At 40.6% G+C, this 13,840-nt stretch overlaps 1 protein-coding gene across 8 annotated transcripts; it reads left to right on the top strand.

Moving 5' to 3' along the window:
* Positions 1-135: 135 nt before the first annotated feature.
* Positions 136-8,399, top strand: LOC110497525 (protein FAM3C). Of its 8 annotated transcripts, XM_090209256.1 has the most exons (11): positions 438-526; positions 641-673; positions 824-861; positions 1,194-1,262; positions 1,494-1,568; positions 1,764-1,881; positions 2,531-2,589; positions 2,698-2,748; positions 7,570-7,654; positions 7,902-8,028; positions 8,195-8,399. In XM_090209256.1, exons 4-11 carry the CDS (start codon positions 1,250-1,252, stop codon positions 8,282-8,284), a joined length of 618 nt encoding a protein of 205 aa, XP_090065382.1. In that variant the 5' UTR covers positions 438-526; positions 641-673; positions 824-861; positions 1,194-1,249; the 3' UTR covers positions 8,285-8,399. The 8 variants fall into 8 exon arrangements, 7 of the variants coding, with proteins under 7 accessions (XP_021429343.1, XP_021429351.1, XP_090065382.1 ...); XM_021573668.3 differs by lacking the exon at positions 824-861 and having other exon boundaries at positions 136-526; XR_016488615.1 differs by lacking the exon at positions 824-861 and having other exon boundaries at positions 379-526; positions 2,698-2,737.
* Positions 8,400-13,840: the final 5,441 nt, after the last annotated feature.

Raw genomic sequence — 13,840 nt, 5'->3', positions numbered from 1 at the left:
AGCCAGCTGAAGAAGCTTTGCTAGGAGAATCTCCAGGTGGACTTTATAAAGTCCTTGTCTAACCCGCTCCACTGGCTGGGACAGTGTGCCAAGTGCTGGGACAAGTCCTTCTTTCTTCACGGACCTGGAGGTCATGCAGTTCCACCGACTGTCTAGCTTGAAGTGTCATCGCGGCTGCAGCCTCCAGTGCAGTGAGCAGAGGGTTTCCGGGTGGAAAGGTTCCATATTACCCAGGAGATTCATTGCCTCTTGCATAGACCTTGTTGAAACATAATGCACAATGTGTTTTTGACAGGCAATGCCTGTGCATAGTACTGCAGTTGTATATTGTTTTGAGAGGGGGTGGAGAAAAGGAGGGATGATTCAGTTAAAGAATCTGGTGAAGAAAGAAACTTAGGTTAAAAGCTAACTGGATCAACCTGACTAGCAACCAGCTGCATTTGCTCTTTTGTGTTTTTCATAAGGGGATTCTCATACAGGCAACAGGAGAGAGAGTAATCAGATATCATGCTCACTGTACGCATAGGTAAGTCATATTTTCCCCAAAAATGCCAATGTTTTATGTTTACTGAGAAATCTGTATGTCAATCTGTCAATACAGTATTTGCTTTAAGAACAATGACAAGGTAATCTCTTGTAGGACAAATGATGCATAAAACACAGGGCTCCAGAAGTAAGTTGCAAAGCCAGGTTTTTTTAAAGCATGTTTTAATGTATTACTGCTCAATATATGTTTTAATAGTGTCTATAGAGTACTACGGAATAACTTATTTTATGAACAGATGAATAAACAAGATTATAAACAAAATATTTTTTCCCATAGAGGGTTGAAGACTACCAACCAACAATGTGGTTTTACTGGTATAGCAATCTTCTATTTATCTCTGGCTCAGGCCAGTCTGGTGTTATTAACCCTTTCCTACTGTAGGGTGAGTAGAAATATACTTTAGTGTTTAGTGTAGGGCCCAGATCCTAGCTTGTGATCCATGCGAGTACTGACTTTCTCATAATTCATGCATTTACTGTATGTCAATAGGAAATTGGATTGAACATGAGTGAAATCAGCCCTTTGGTTGTAAATTTTACAGTTGTAGTCATGCAGTCATTGACAGCTGTCTATGCTTGTCCACAATACATAAGTGACTTGGTGATTATCCTGTATAAGTACGATATCCCCATTATTTATCTTGCAGGCCTTCTTCCAATCATAGCAGTGCTTGGAATCATTTTCTTTGCTGTTTTCCTCATAATGCGGTCTCAAAGTAAGTCTCGATGACAATGTTTGTCACACAAGGACACATTCATTTGATAACGACTATTAATTACATGCTGTTAATAAAACCGGCATAACATTTGAATAAAAGTTTGTCATCTAGCCTAGCAACTGATGAATTTATCAGGAAAAGTGTTAATGTTTTCTTCAAGAGTAAGTACCCGCTACAATAGTTCCCATTCATAATTATACACGCCGCTCCTTCCCCCTATTACTCTAGGCCACACCCTCTCCTGGTATCCTGAGTTTCCTGGTCCAGAGTGGCTACAGGTGACTAATGTACCCAAAGAGACCAGTGAGTAATCAGAAGGATGTGTATTTCCACCTGTGCAACATGTTTGGGCTACTAGCATCCACATATTCAACATTTAAACAAAACAAAGTTATAGCTGGCAAGGCCAAAAAGCTAGTCTATCCCATCAAATTAATGGTATGGGGAACCATTAATATGTGTGATTGTGTGTGTTTCTCCTCCTGAATACTTGCACAGCCTCCAGACAAAGACCGTGTGGCATCCCAAAGCCCTGTCCAGAGGGGGACTTCAGCTTTTTAATCGCCAGTGGAGCTGCTAATGTGGTTGGACCCAAAATCTGCATGGAGGACAAAATGTAAGGAACATATCCTTATGTGTGTTGTTACAGGTTTTTTCCATTTATGTTTTGGGGTTGGACTTTTAGCACGTAGGGCTCACTGTGACCTTGTTAGTCAGTATGTGTTACACCTGTGCTGGTTGCAATGTCGTTAGTGTGAAGGTGTTTCACCTGAGCTTGCCCAGATGCTATTTAAGAGTGGCTGGCCCACTGTTCTAGTTGTCTTGATAGATCTGAAGGGTTAACACCTTTAGTTGGTGCTCCCTATTTTTATTTTGTAGACCAGCAAGCCTTCATCTGCTTTTGCGCCACACTTTTGTTTTGCTTCCTGTCTTTACATTTGGTGTGGGTTTTACTTTCGTTTGCTTTTTCTTGGGCAAATTCAGTCGGCGCTCATGGTGGGTGTCTTTTAGGTTCCTGTTGTTTCTAGTCAACCTTTAGTGGACACCACCATGAGTCTTTCAGAACCCCTCCTAAAACCCCACCTGTTTTGGTTGTTGGTCAGTGACTCTGTTTGTGCCCTATTCTGTTTGAGCAATTTTTAGTTTTTTTGCTGGGGAACGTATGTGTGAGTGAGAGCGATATCTTGATGTAGAGTGCCCTATTATTGTTCACTGTTGGGGGGGAGGTTGTCAGGTTGTGAGACTCTGTTCTATGTTCTCTTCAGGGTTATGGGTTATGTGGAAGAAAATGTTGGGTATGGAATTAACATTGCTGTTGTGAACGGTAAGTCAAAAGGTTATATGCACATAGTATTAACAGTTTTCTTATTTTACATCTTGTATTCAGCGTAAATCTGATTTTAAATACCTAATTATTCTCTTTTTCACACAGGGAAGACTGGGGAGGGTATGAAGACAGCATTTTTTAACATGTATGATGGTGGTAAGATGGTTTACAGCCCCTATAAAAAAAAATGTCCAGCGGAGCATGTACATTGCCTAGTGACCATCTACACACCACATTGCAGTTTTCACATTTTGCAAATCTAAATGGTTTAAATTGGGGACTTTTTTTAACCAATCTACACAACATACTCCACATTTCAAAGTTAAATAAATTATATAAAAAAATACAATTATATCCCAGTGTTATGTATTCAGAAGACTGAGGCAGTGTTTTATCTAACCTTTCATATTTCTTTGAGCCTAGCAAACTGCCCAGTCCCTGCCGGTGACAAGCATACCCATAACATGCCACCACAATACTTGAAAATACAGTATCAACATTGCGTTCACTACACATTACTGACCTGTATGGGGAAAAAAGGAACCCCGTGTTAAAACTCCACTCTAAATCATTGATTCTGTTCGCAAAAAGGCAGTTGAGTAATATTCAAGACAAGACATCAAAGAAATATACTTTTTAGAATAAACTGAAGGTTTGGGTCAAATCCAGTACAACACACAGTGAATCACTTTATTTTCAAGTATTGTGGTGGCAGCATTATGTTATGGGTATTCTTGTCACTGGCAGGGACTGAGTTGGTTAGGATCAAATACATTTGAAAGGAGCAAAGCTCCAGAATTGAGTACATTTTATTGCCGAAGACATACCAGAATGGCTTTCCAAGAGGTGTTGAGTGGTCCAGTCTATCCTGAATTAAATTTGCGTGAAAATCAGAGACATACAGAGTATACCAAACACCTTCCTAATATTGAGCTGCACCCCCCACCACATAACAGCCTAATTTCATCGGTGCCTGGACTCTACAAGGTGTCAAATGTCACAGGCTCCGAATACAACGGGTGTAGACCTTACCGTGAAATGCTTACTTACAAGCCCTTAACAAACCATGCAGAATATTTGCTAGATAAACTAAAGTTTAAAAAATTACACAAAATAACTAACGAGGCTATTTACAGGGTATACCGTTACAGAGTTAATGTGGTACAGGTCAGTTGGGGTAATATGTACAGTGGCAAGACAAAGTATGTTAACCCTTTGGGATTACCTGGATTTCTGCATAAATTGGTTTTAACTTTTGAGCTGATATTCATCTAATTCACAACAATAGACAGTGTGCTTAAACTAACATGCAAATTGTGTATTTCTTGTCTAAATGTAATATATTTTAAACGTTCCCAGTGTAGGTTGGGAAAAGTATGTGAACCCCTTGGCTAATGACCTCCAAAAGTCAGATAACCTGGAGTCCAATCAATGAGACGAGATTGGAGATGTTGCTTAGAGCTGCCCTGCTCTATAAAAAACACTCACAAAATGTAAGTCTGCTATTCAAAAGAAACATTGCTTGACGTGAACCATACCTTGAACAAAAGAGATATCAGAAGACTTGGTGACTTGCATAAAGCTGGGAAGAGTTACAAAAGTATCTCTTAAAGACTTGATGTTCATCAGTCCACGGTAAGACAAATTGTCTATAAATGGAGAAAGTTAAGCATTGTTGCTACTCTCCCTAGCAGTTGCCATCCTGCAAAGATGACTGCAAGATCACAGCACAGAATGTTCAATGAGGATAAAAAGAATCCTAGAGTGTCAGCTAAAGACTTAGAGAAATCTCTGGAACATGTTAACATCTCTGTTGTTTATTCTACGATATGTAGAACACTAAACAAGAATGGGAGGACACCATGGAGAAGCCAAACATTGCTGCACGTCTGAAGTTCGCAAAAGAACACCTGGATATTCCACAGCGCTACTGGAAAAATATTCTGTGGACAGATTAAACTAAAGTTGAGTTGTTTGGAAGGAACACACATCACTATGTGTGGAGAAAAAAAGGCACAGCACACCGACATCAAAACCTCATCCCAACTGCAAAGTATGGTAGAGAGAGCATCATGGTTTGGGGCTGCTTTGCTGCCTCAGGGCTTGGACAGTTTGCTATCATCAACGGAAAAATGAATTCCCAAGTTTATCAAGACATTTTGCAGGAGAATGTAAGGCTATCTGTCCGCCAATTGAAGCTCAACAGAAGTTGGGTGATGCAACAACACAACGACCCTAAGAACAGAGGTAAATCAACAACCGGATGGCTTCAACAGAAGAAAATATGCCTTCTGGAGTAGCCCAATCAGTCCTGACCTCAACCCGATTGACACCAGACATCCCAAGAATATTGCTGAACTGAAACAGTTTTGTAAAGAGGAATGGTCCAAAATTCCTCCTGACTATTGTGCAGGTCTGATCCGCAACTACAGAAAACGTTTGGTTGAGGTTACTGCTGCCAAAAGAGGATCAACCAGTTATTAAATCCAAGGGTTCACACACTTTTTCCACCCTGCACTCAATGTTTACACGGTGTGCTCAATAAAGGCATGAAAACGTGTAATTGTTTGTGTTATTAGTTTAAGCAGACTGTTTGTCTATTGTTGTGACTTAGGAGAAGATCAGATCAAATTTGATGACCAACTCATTCAGAAATCTGGGTAATTCCAAAGGGTTCAGATACTTTTTCTTGCAACTGTACATGTAGGTAGGGGTAAAGTGACTATGCATAGATAAACAGCGCGTAGCAGCAGCGTAAAAAAAGGGTGTCAATGCAAATAGTTTGGATAGCCATTTGATTAACTGTTTAGCAGTCTAATGGCTTAGGGGTAGAAGCTGTTAAGAAGCCTTTTGGACGTAGACTTGGCACTCCGGTACCGCTTGCTGTGTGGTAGCAAAGAGAACAGTCCATGACTAGAGTGTCTGGAGTCTTTTACAATTTGTAGGGTCTTCTTCTGACACCGCCTAATATAGAGGTCCTGGATGGCAGGAAGCATAGCCCCAGTGATGTACTGGGCCGTACACACTACTCTCTGTAGCGCGTTGCGGTCGGATTCCGAGCAGTCGGATGCCATACCAGGCAGTGATGCAACCAGTCAGGATGCTCTCGATGGTGCAACTGTAGAATCTTTTTGAGGATCAGAGGGCCCATGCCAAATCTTTTCAGGGGAATAGGTTTTGTCGTGCCCTCTTCACGATCTTGGTATTGTCCTGGCACCACACTGCCAGGTCTCTGACCTCCCTGTAAGCTGTCTCATCATTGTCGGTGATCAGGCCTACCGCCGTTGTGGTCGGCTAACTTAATGATGGTGTTGGAGTCGTGCGTGGCCACACAGTCATGGGTGAACAGGGAGTACAGGAGGGGACTAAGCACGCACCCATGAGGGCCCCCAGTGTTGCGGATCAGCATGGCAGATGTGTTGTTGTTTACCCTTACCACCTGGGGGTGGCCCATCAGGAAGTCCAGGATCCAGTGGCAGAGGAAGGTGTTTAGTCTCGGGGTCGAAAGCATTCCACAGGGATGCTGGCCCATGTTGACTCCAGTGCTTCCCACAATTGTCAAGTTGGCTGGATGACCTTTGGGTGGAGGACCATTCTTGATACACATGGGAAACTGTTGTGTGGAAAAACCCAACAGCGTTGCAATTCTTGACAAAAACTGGTGCGCCTGGCACCTACTACTATACCCCTTTCAAAGGCACTTGCCCGTTCACCCTCTGAAAGGAACACAAACACAATCCATGTCTCAATTATCTCGCGGCTTAAAAATCCTTTAACCTGTCACCTCCCCTTCAACTACACAGATTTAAGTGGATTTAACAAGTGACAACAGTAAGGGATTATAGCATTCATCTGGTCAGTCTGTCATGAAAAGAGAACATTTTGTATACTCAGTGTATTGCTGTCCATCAATGATTCCCAACCAAATTTACTGAGCTTGAGCAATTCTGACAAAAACAATGGATATACAGAGTTACATAATTATTGGCACCCTTGATAAAGATGAGTAAAAAATATATGATACTGGGCTATATTCTATTCTAAATAAAATTGGAAAATTATATTTTATACTAATACAATTAATCAGATTTAAAAAAAAAAACTTATCAAAAAAAGAAAAAAAGGGGTCAACATTATTGGCAACCCTGTTTTCAGTACTCCAGCACTCTCCCCTTGCGAGAATGACAGATTCTTTCCAAAATGTTTTGAGAACACATTGGGATGGATTTTAGACCCTTCCTCCATACAGAATCTTCCCAGATCCTTGATATCCTTTGTCTGTGTTTATGGACTGTCCTCTTTTGATTCAAACCACAGGTTTTCAATGGGGTTCAAGTCCGGAGACTGAGATGGCCGTTGCAAGATGTTGATTTGTGGTCAATTAACCATTTCTTTGTGGATTTTGATTCATGCTTTGGATTGTTTTGCTGGAAGATCCACTTGCGGCCAAGTGTCAGCATCCTGTCAGAGGAAACCAGGTTTTTGGCAAAAAATGTGCAGTTATTCAAAATGAGTAAACTGTAATGGCTTCCAAAGATGCTTCCACCAAGTATTAACTGTGAGGTGTGAAGACATGCAATAAAGACTTAATATTTAAAATTGTATTTAGAACATTGTCTATCATTTGAAACTTTATTATTTAAGGCAGCAAAATGTGAAGATTGCAAGGGGTGTGTAGATTTTCACTAGGCACTGCATTTCCTGCTTAGCAACATTAGTTAAATGCATCTCCACCCTTTCCATGATCGATTTCTGTACCTTGTTATAAATGTTGAGCTATTAACCAACCAGATACAATCATTCCTGTATGGGTTGGTCAACCATATCCAGCACATTGAAAACTGAAGTACAATTTTTTTTTTAATAATACATAGATTTTGTTCAATTTGAGTGTACATAATTCTAATTTCCACTCCTCAATAAAGAAGAAAACCATTGATCGTGTTGAAAAGCTGACATGTTATCCCTGTCTTGCAGATATTGAACCTCTGGTGGAGTTTCTGGAGTCCATTGAGAATGGATCCATTGTGTTGATTGCCACCTACGACGACCCAGCTACAAAGTGAGTCACATTTCATTTTAACATTAAACCAACTTTCATGGCAGAATTTGACCAATATGGTCATCCAGGATACTATATGATAATGCTTTGGGATCTTTGGAGTGTGCACCAAAATCATTAAATTAATTGAAGCGCTCTGCATGCTCATATAAAGTCCTATCGAAAGCCTATCCATATTGTTTTTAGTGATACAATTAATGATGGTAGTGAGGAAAAATACTGAATGGTTTTAGTAATTGATTGACAGATTGAACGAAGAAGCAAGGAGGCTTATCAGAGAGCTTGGCAGCTCTGCTATCCAGTCATTAGGCTTCAGAGACAACTGGGTCTTTGTTGGAGGAAAAGGAGCAGATGTCGAGAGTACCTTGGAGAAGGTAATACCATACCAACGTTTATAATATGTTTTCACTGTCTCTGTTATCCAGTTTTTTGGATTGCACCTGCAGTTCCCCACTTTTTACTGATATCATTTGAGCTGGAGGAGCTATGTGTTTATGTTGCTGTTGCAGGAATCTAATTGATCCGTTTCCCCCCCCACAGCATATTAAAAACAATAGAGACAAAAACAAGTATGACTCCTGGCCAGAGATGATTGAATTGCAAGGATGCTTACCACGCTATTTGGAGTGATTGGTACCAAAAATGTTGTTATCCTGCCAGACCCCATATCCACTAAACATTTGCACATGTTGTGATGTCTGTATTACTCTGAAAAATGCATAATAAACAACAGTTTGGCCTTGTCTATGAAGTATTTTTTTGGCAAAATACAGAATTATCTGTTTATAACACAGATAATAGAGCTCGTTAGTCTGTAGTCCTACAAACGGGAAATTAGTTACCTGTGGTTCATTCAGCCATTTTTATTGGGGAAATTGATGGGGAAAGAATGGGGTTTTGGGATAAACACCAAAAATAAGGTCTGTGGTTAACACAGGCTTTGGTCTTATACGTTTTGTTCAATTAGATTGGTAAATCAGCTTTTAGTTACTTTTTTCTTGCCCCTTATTTGTGGAACATTCTTCAAAATATTCTTAATGTGATGTTTTGGTGCCTCAAGGGCAATTCAGAAAGCTGATTGAGGACCTTATTACTGATGAATGTGTTTTTTTTTTATGACCGTGTCTTTCTAGAAGCAATTTGTATTTATATGAATGCATTTTCTGTAATTCAGGGCTAGTCTGTAAATGGGACCTTGGTCTCTGTATGACTCCTAGATAAAATAAAGGTAAAATAAAAATCTGACATTTTAGCATGGAATTAAACATCAAGGTAGGTATTCAGGTAACAATCATGTAAGTAATAACAAATAAACAGTGCAGATAACAATTACCATCATCAACTCAATCTTCTCTTTCCTGCCAAGGTAGGATTTACCCTCCATCCTCCTCTTCCGAACGTCTCCTTTCCACTTAAGGGTTACTGAGATGTTTCACCATATGACAGATGTGCTTATAGGCGGTGTCATAAAAACAGAATTATATTTAGACACACACACTATACAGAGAGAGCAATGGAGTGGGAGGATTCTGCGCTGGCCTGACCAGTTGATCAGCTAGCTACTGTACATGGTTGACACTGCAGCAAGTTTAGCCAGTTGATCTAGTGTTGACCGAATGTGATAGTTAGCTATTGCCACACACCTGTTTAATCTGTTCACTCTTTATGCCAATGACAAGGTGGCTAGTTAATTTAGCCAACAAGCAGAGATCATATTATTAGCTAAAAACAGGAGATTAAACATTCTGTTAGATTGGGATTCTGGGTTAGCCAGCAAACTAGGTAGCTACCTAACCATTTAGTTTGCACACACCCTCAAAACACAATTTCAACTGCAAAATTATATAAGAAAAATGTACACAGACAGTATGGTGAAGAAGGCACAACAGTGTGTCTTCAACCTCAGGAGGCTGAAGAAATGTGTCTTGGCCCCCTAAGACAAACTTTAAAAGATGCACAATTGAGAGCATACTGTCAGGCTGTATCACTGCCTGGTATGGCAACTGCACTGCCCGCAACCGCAGGGTTCTCCAGAGGATGGTGCAGTCTGCCCAACGCATCACAGGGGGGCACACTCCTTGCCCTTCATGACACCTACAGCACACGATTTCACCGAAAGGCCAAAAATATAATCAAGGACAACAACCACCCGAGCCATCCAGAAGGCGAGGTCAGTACAAGTGCATCAAAGCTGGGACCGAGAGAGACTGAAAAACAGCTTCTATCTCAAGGCCATCAGACTGTTAAATCGCCATCGCTAGCTGTCACCTGTTTTAATTTTGTATTTTTTTTTATTTTAACTAGGCACATCAGTTAAGAACACATTTTTATTTTCAATGACGGCCTAGGAACAGTGGGCCTTGTTCAGGGGCAGAGTGACAGATTTTTACCTTGTCAGCTCAGGGTCAAACCTGTGTGGATTGTTAGATATTACTGCACTTCTGGAGCTAGGAACACAAGTATTTCGCTACACCCGCAATAACATTTGCTAAATATGCATGTGTGACCAATAAAATTTGATTTGAAAAAGCATAACAAGCAAATGTCTTGGTATTTGCTTCCTAAAAGCCTTGATTATATTTCACCATCTTTCATTATTAGTAATTCATTGCAATAGTATCAACATTAAAAATTATAGTAATTATGAAAATAACCATTCTAACCTGTCTTGCTTTCTTTTCAGTTTGCATTAGCCTCAAACAAATTAGGAGAATTTTACTGTAGAGCATTTTCACTTGAACAATTTAGTTTTTATTCTAATGCAAAATTGAGAGAACCAGTATTTTTGTTCTTATTGCTATATAACTTATATTAGAATAACACATAACTAAACCCACCCACCCCAGACTTTATGATTTTATCTGATTTGTTTTTCAAGAGCCACACCATGTGTGTGTGTGTATATATACAGTGCCTTGCGAAAGTATTCGGCCCCCTTGAACTTTGCGACCTTTTGCCACATTTCAGGCGATAATATTGAAATGGAAGGAGTATCAGACCCCTGCAAATCTACCAAGACCTGGCCGTCCCTCTAAACTTTCAGCTCATACAAGGAGAAGACTGATCAGAGATGCAGCCAAGAGGCCCATGATCACTCTGGATGAACTGCAGAGATCTACAGCTGAGGTGGGAGACTCTGTCCATAGGACAACAATCAGTCGTATATTGCACAAATCTGGCCTTTATGGAAGAGTGGCAAGAAGAAAGCCATTTCTTAAAGATATCCATAAAAAGTGTCGTTTAAAGTTTGCCACAAGCCACCTGGGAGACACACCAAACATGTGGAAGAAGGTGCTCTGGTCAGATGAAACCAAAATTGAACTTTTTGGCAACAATGCAAAACGTTATGTTTGGCGTAAAAGCAACACAGCTCAGCACCCTGAACACACCATCCCCACTGTCAAACATGGTGGTGGCAGCATCATGGTTTGGGCCTGCTTTTCTTCAGCAGGGACAGGGAAGATGGTTAAAATTGATGGGAAGATGGATGGAGCCAAATACAGGACCATTCTGGAAGAAAACCTGATGGAGTCTGCAAAAGACCTGAGACTGGGACGGAGATTTGTCTTCCAACAAGACAATGATCCAAAACATAAAGCAAAATCTACAATGGAATGGTTCAAAATTAAACATATCCAGGTGTTAGAATGGCCAAGTCAAAGTCCAGACCTGAATCCAATCGAGAATCTGTGGAAAGAACTGAAAACTGCTGTTCACAAATGCTCTCCATCCAACCTCACTGAGCTCGAGCTGTTTTGCAAGGAGGAATGGGAAAAAATTTCAGTCTCTCGATGTGCAAAACTGATAGAGACATACCCCAAGCGACTTACAGCTGTAATCGCAGCAAAAGGTGGCGCTACAAAGTATTAACTTAAGGGGGCTGAATAATTTTGCACGCCCAATTTTTCAGTTTTTGATTTATTAAAAAAGTTTGAAATATCCAATAAATGTCGTTACACTTCATGATTGTGTCCCACTTGTTGTTGATTCTTCACAAAAAAATACAGTTTTATATCTTTATGTTTGAAGCCTGAAATGTGGCAAAAGGTCGCAAAGTTCAAGGGGGCCGAATACTTTCGCAAGGCACTGTAAATAAATAATCAACTCAATTGGTGTGGTACGGACTTATTTAGTGGGACTCGGTTGTGTGCAGATTCCCGGATTTTGCGACGTTCAGGATGAGAATGTAGAGGAAATGTATTAATTAGTGACTGTTGTAAAATAAATATTCTGATATCCTTTGAGTTAATTTGGGAAATAGGAACTCAGTAAAACCAAACTTTCCCATGGTGCCCCAGGTTATTGAGTTAATAATTACCTGATTAATTGAATCACGTAATTATAATCAGTTAATCATTCGATGAACAGCAGTACGTATTAATCAATACGTCACAACATATACATTCATGCAACACACACACATTACAACTGCTGCTATCAGACTCGTATTTACTATTGCTAATACTACACAATTTAAACATTTGCCCCCCAAACCCCCCACATTATATATACTGAACATTTACATTCACATTTTAGTCATTTAGCAGACATGCTTATCCAAAGCGAGTTAACGCATTCATCTTAAGATAGCTAGGTGGGACAATCACATATCACAGTCATAGTAAGTATCATTTCTGTAAGTCTATAGCCTCCTCACATCGAACCCCCCCCCCCCCCCATTTTTTTTTTTTACTTGACTCCACCCCCCCTTCTAGCTTTGACTTTGCTGTTAGCTACTTTATTGCTGTAATCGCAGCAAAAGGTGGCGCTACAAAGTATTAACTTAAGGGGGCTGAATCATTTTGCACGCCCAATTTTTCAGTTTTTGATTTGTTAAAAAAGTTTGAAATATCCAATAAATGTCGTTCCACTTCATGATTGTGTCCCACTTGTTGTTGATTCTTCACAAAAAAATACAGTTTTATATCTTTATGTTTGAAGCCTGAAATGTGGCAAAAGGTCGCAAAGTTCAAGGGGGCCGAATACTTTCGCAAGGCACTGTAAATATATGGATGAGCAATGACAGAGCAGCATAGGCAAGATGCAATAGATGGTATAAAATACTGTATATACATATGAGATGAGTAATGCAAGATATGTAAACATGATTAAAATGGCATTATTAAAGTGAATAGTGATCCATTCATTAAAGTGGCCAATGAATTCAAGTCTGTATGTAGCAGCCTCTCTGTGTTAGTGATGGCTGTTTAACAGTGATGGCCTTGAGATAGAAGCTGTTTTTCAATCTCTCGGTCCCAGCTTTGATGCACTTGTACTGACCTCGCCTTCTGGATGGTAGCGGGGTGAACAGGCAGTGGCTTGGGTGGTTTTTGTCCTTGATTATCTTTTTGGACTTCCTGTGACATCAGGTGCTGTAGGTGTCCTGGAGGGCAGGTAGTTTGCCCCCGGTGATGCGTTGTGCAGACTGCACCACCCTCTGGAGAGCTTTGAGGTTGTGGGTGGAGTTGCTGCAGTTGCTGTACCAGGTGGTGATACAGCCCGACAGGATGCTCTCAACTGTGCATCTGTAAAAGTTTGTGAGGGTTTTAGGTGACAAGCCAAATTTCTTGAGCCTCCTGAGGTTGAAGAGGCGCTGTTGCGCTCCTCTGTCATTGTCACAGCTGTGCATATCCCCCCTCAAGCCGATACCACGACGGAACTCAAGGAACTTCACTGGACTTTATGTAAACTGGAAACCATATGTCCTGGGGCTGCATTTATTGTAGCTGGAGTTTTGATCAAAGCAAATTTGATAACAAGCCTACCTAAATTCTATCAGCATATTGATAGAATACTACTGCTACTCTAACTTCCGCGATCCATACAAGGCCCTCCCCTACCCTCCTTTCGGCAAATCTGACCACGACTCCATTTTGCTCCTCCCTTCCTATCGACAGAAACTCAAACAGGATGTACCCGTGCTAAGAACTATTCAACGCTGGTCTGACCAATCGGAATCCACGCCTTAAGATTGTTTTGATCAAGCGGACTGGGACATGTTACAGGTAGCCTCAGAGAATAATATTGACGTATACGCTGATTCGGTGAGAGAGTTTATAAGGAAGTGCATAGAAGATGTTGTACCCACTGTGATGAGGTACAAGAATGGTGACTGGGAATATGGCCGAATACAAACAGTGTAGTTATTCCCTCCGCAAGGCAATCAAACAAGAAAAATGTCAGTAT

The sequence above is a fragment of the Oncorhynchus mykiss genome, chromosome 2, assembly GCF_057628025.1.
Source record: "Oncorhynchus mykiss isolate SJ-2025 chromosome 2, ASM5762802v1, whole genome shotgun sequence".
Lineage (NCBI taxonomy): Eukaryota > Metazoa > Chordata > Actinopteri > Salmoniformes > Salmonidae > Oncorhynchus > Oncorhynchus mykiss.
The sequence above is the reverse complement of the archived record's forward strand: the minus strand, read 5'-3'. Positions and strand labels throughout refer to the sequence as shown.

Coding starts and splice junctions, on each gene's coding strand:
- LOC110497525 (XM_021573668.3), top strand. Junction 1,263..1,493: donor CCTCATAATGCGGTCTCAAA/GTAAGTCTCGAT, acceptor CTATTACTCTAG/GCCACACCCTCTCCTGGTAT. Junction 2,590..2,697: donor TAACATTGCTGTTGTGAACG/GTAAGTCAAAAG, acceptor TTTTTCACACAG/GGAAGACTGGGGAGGGTATG.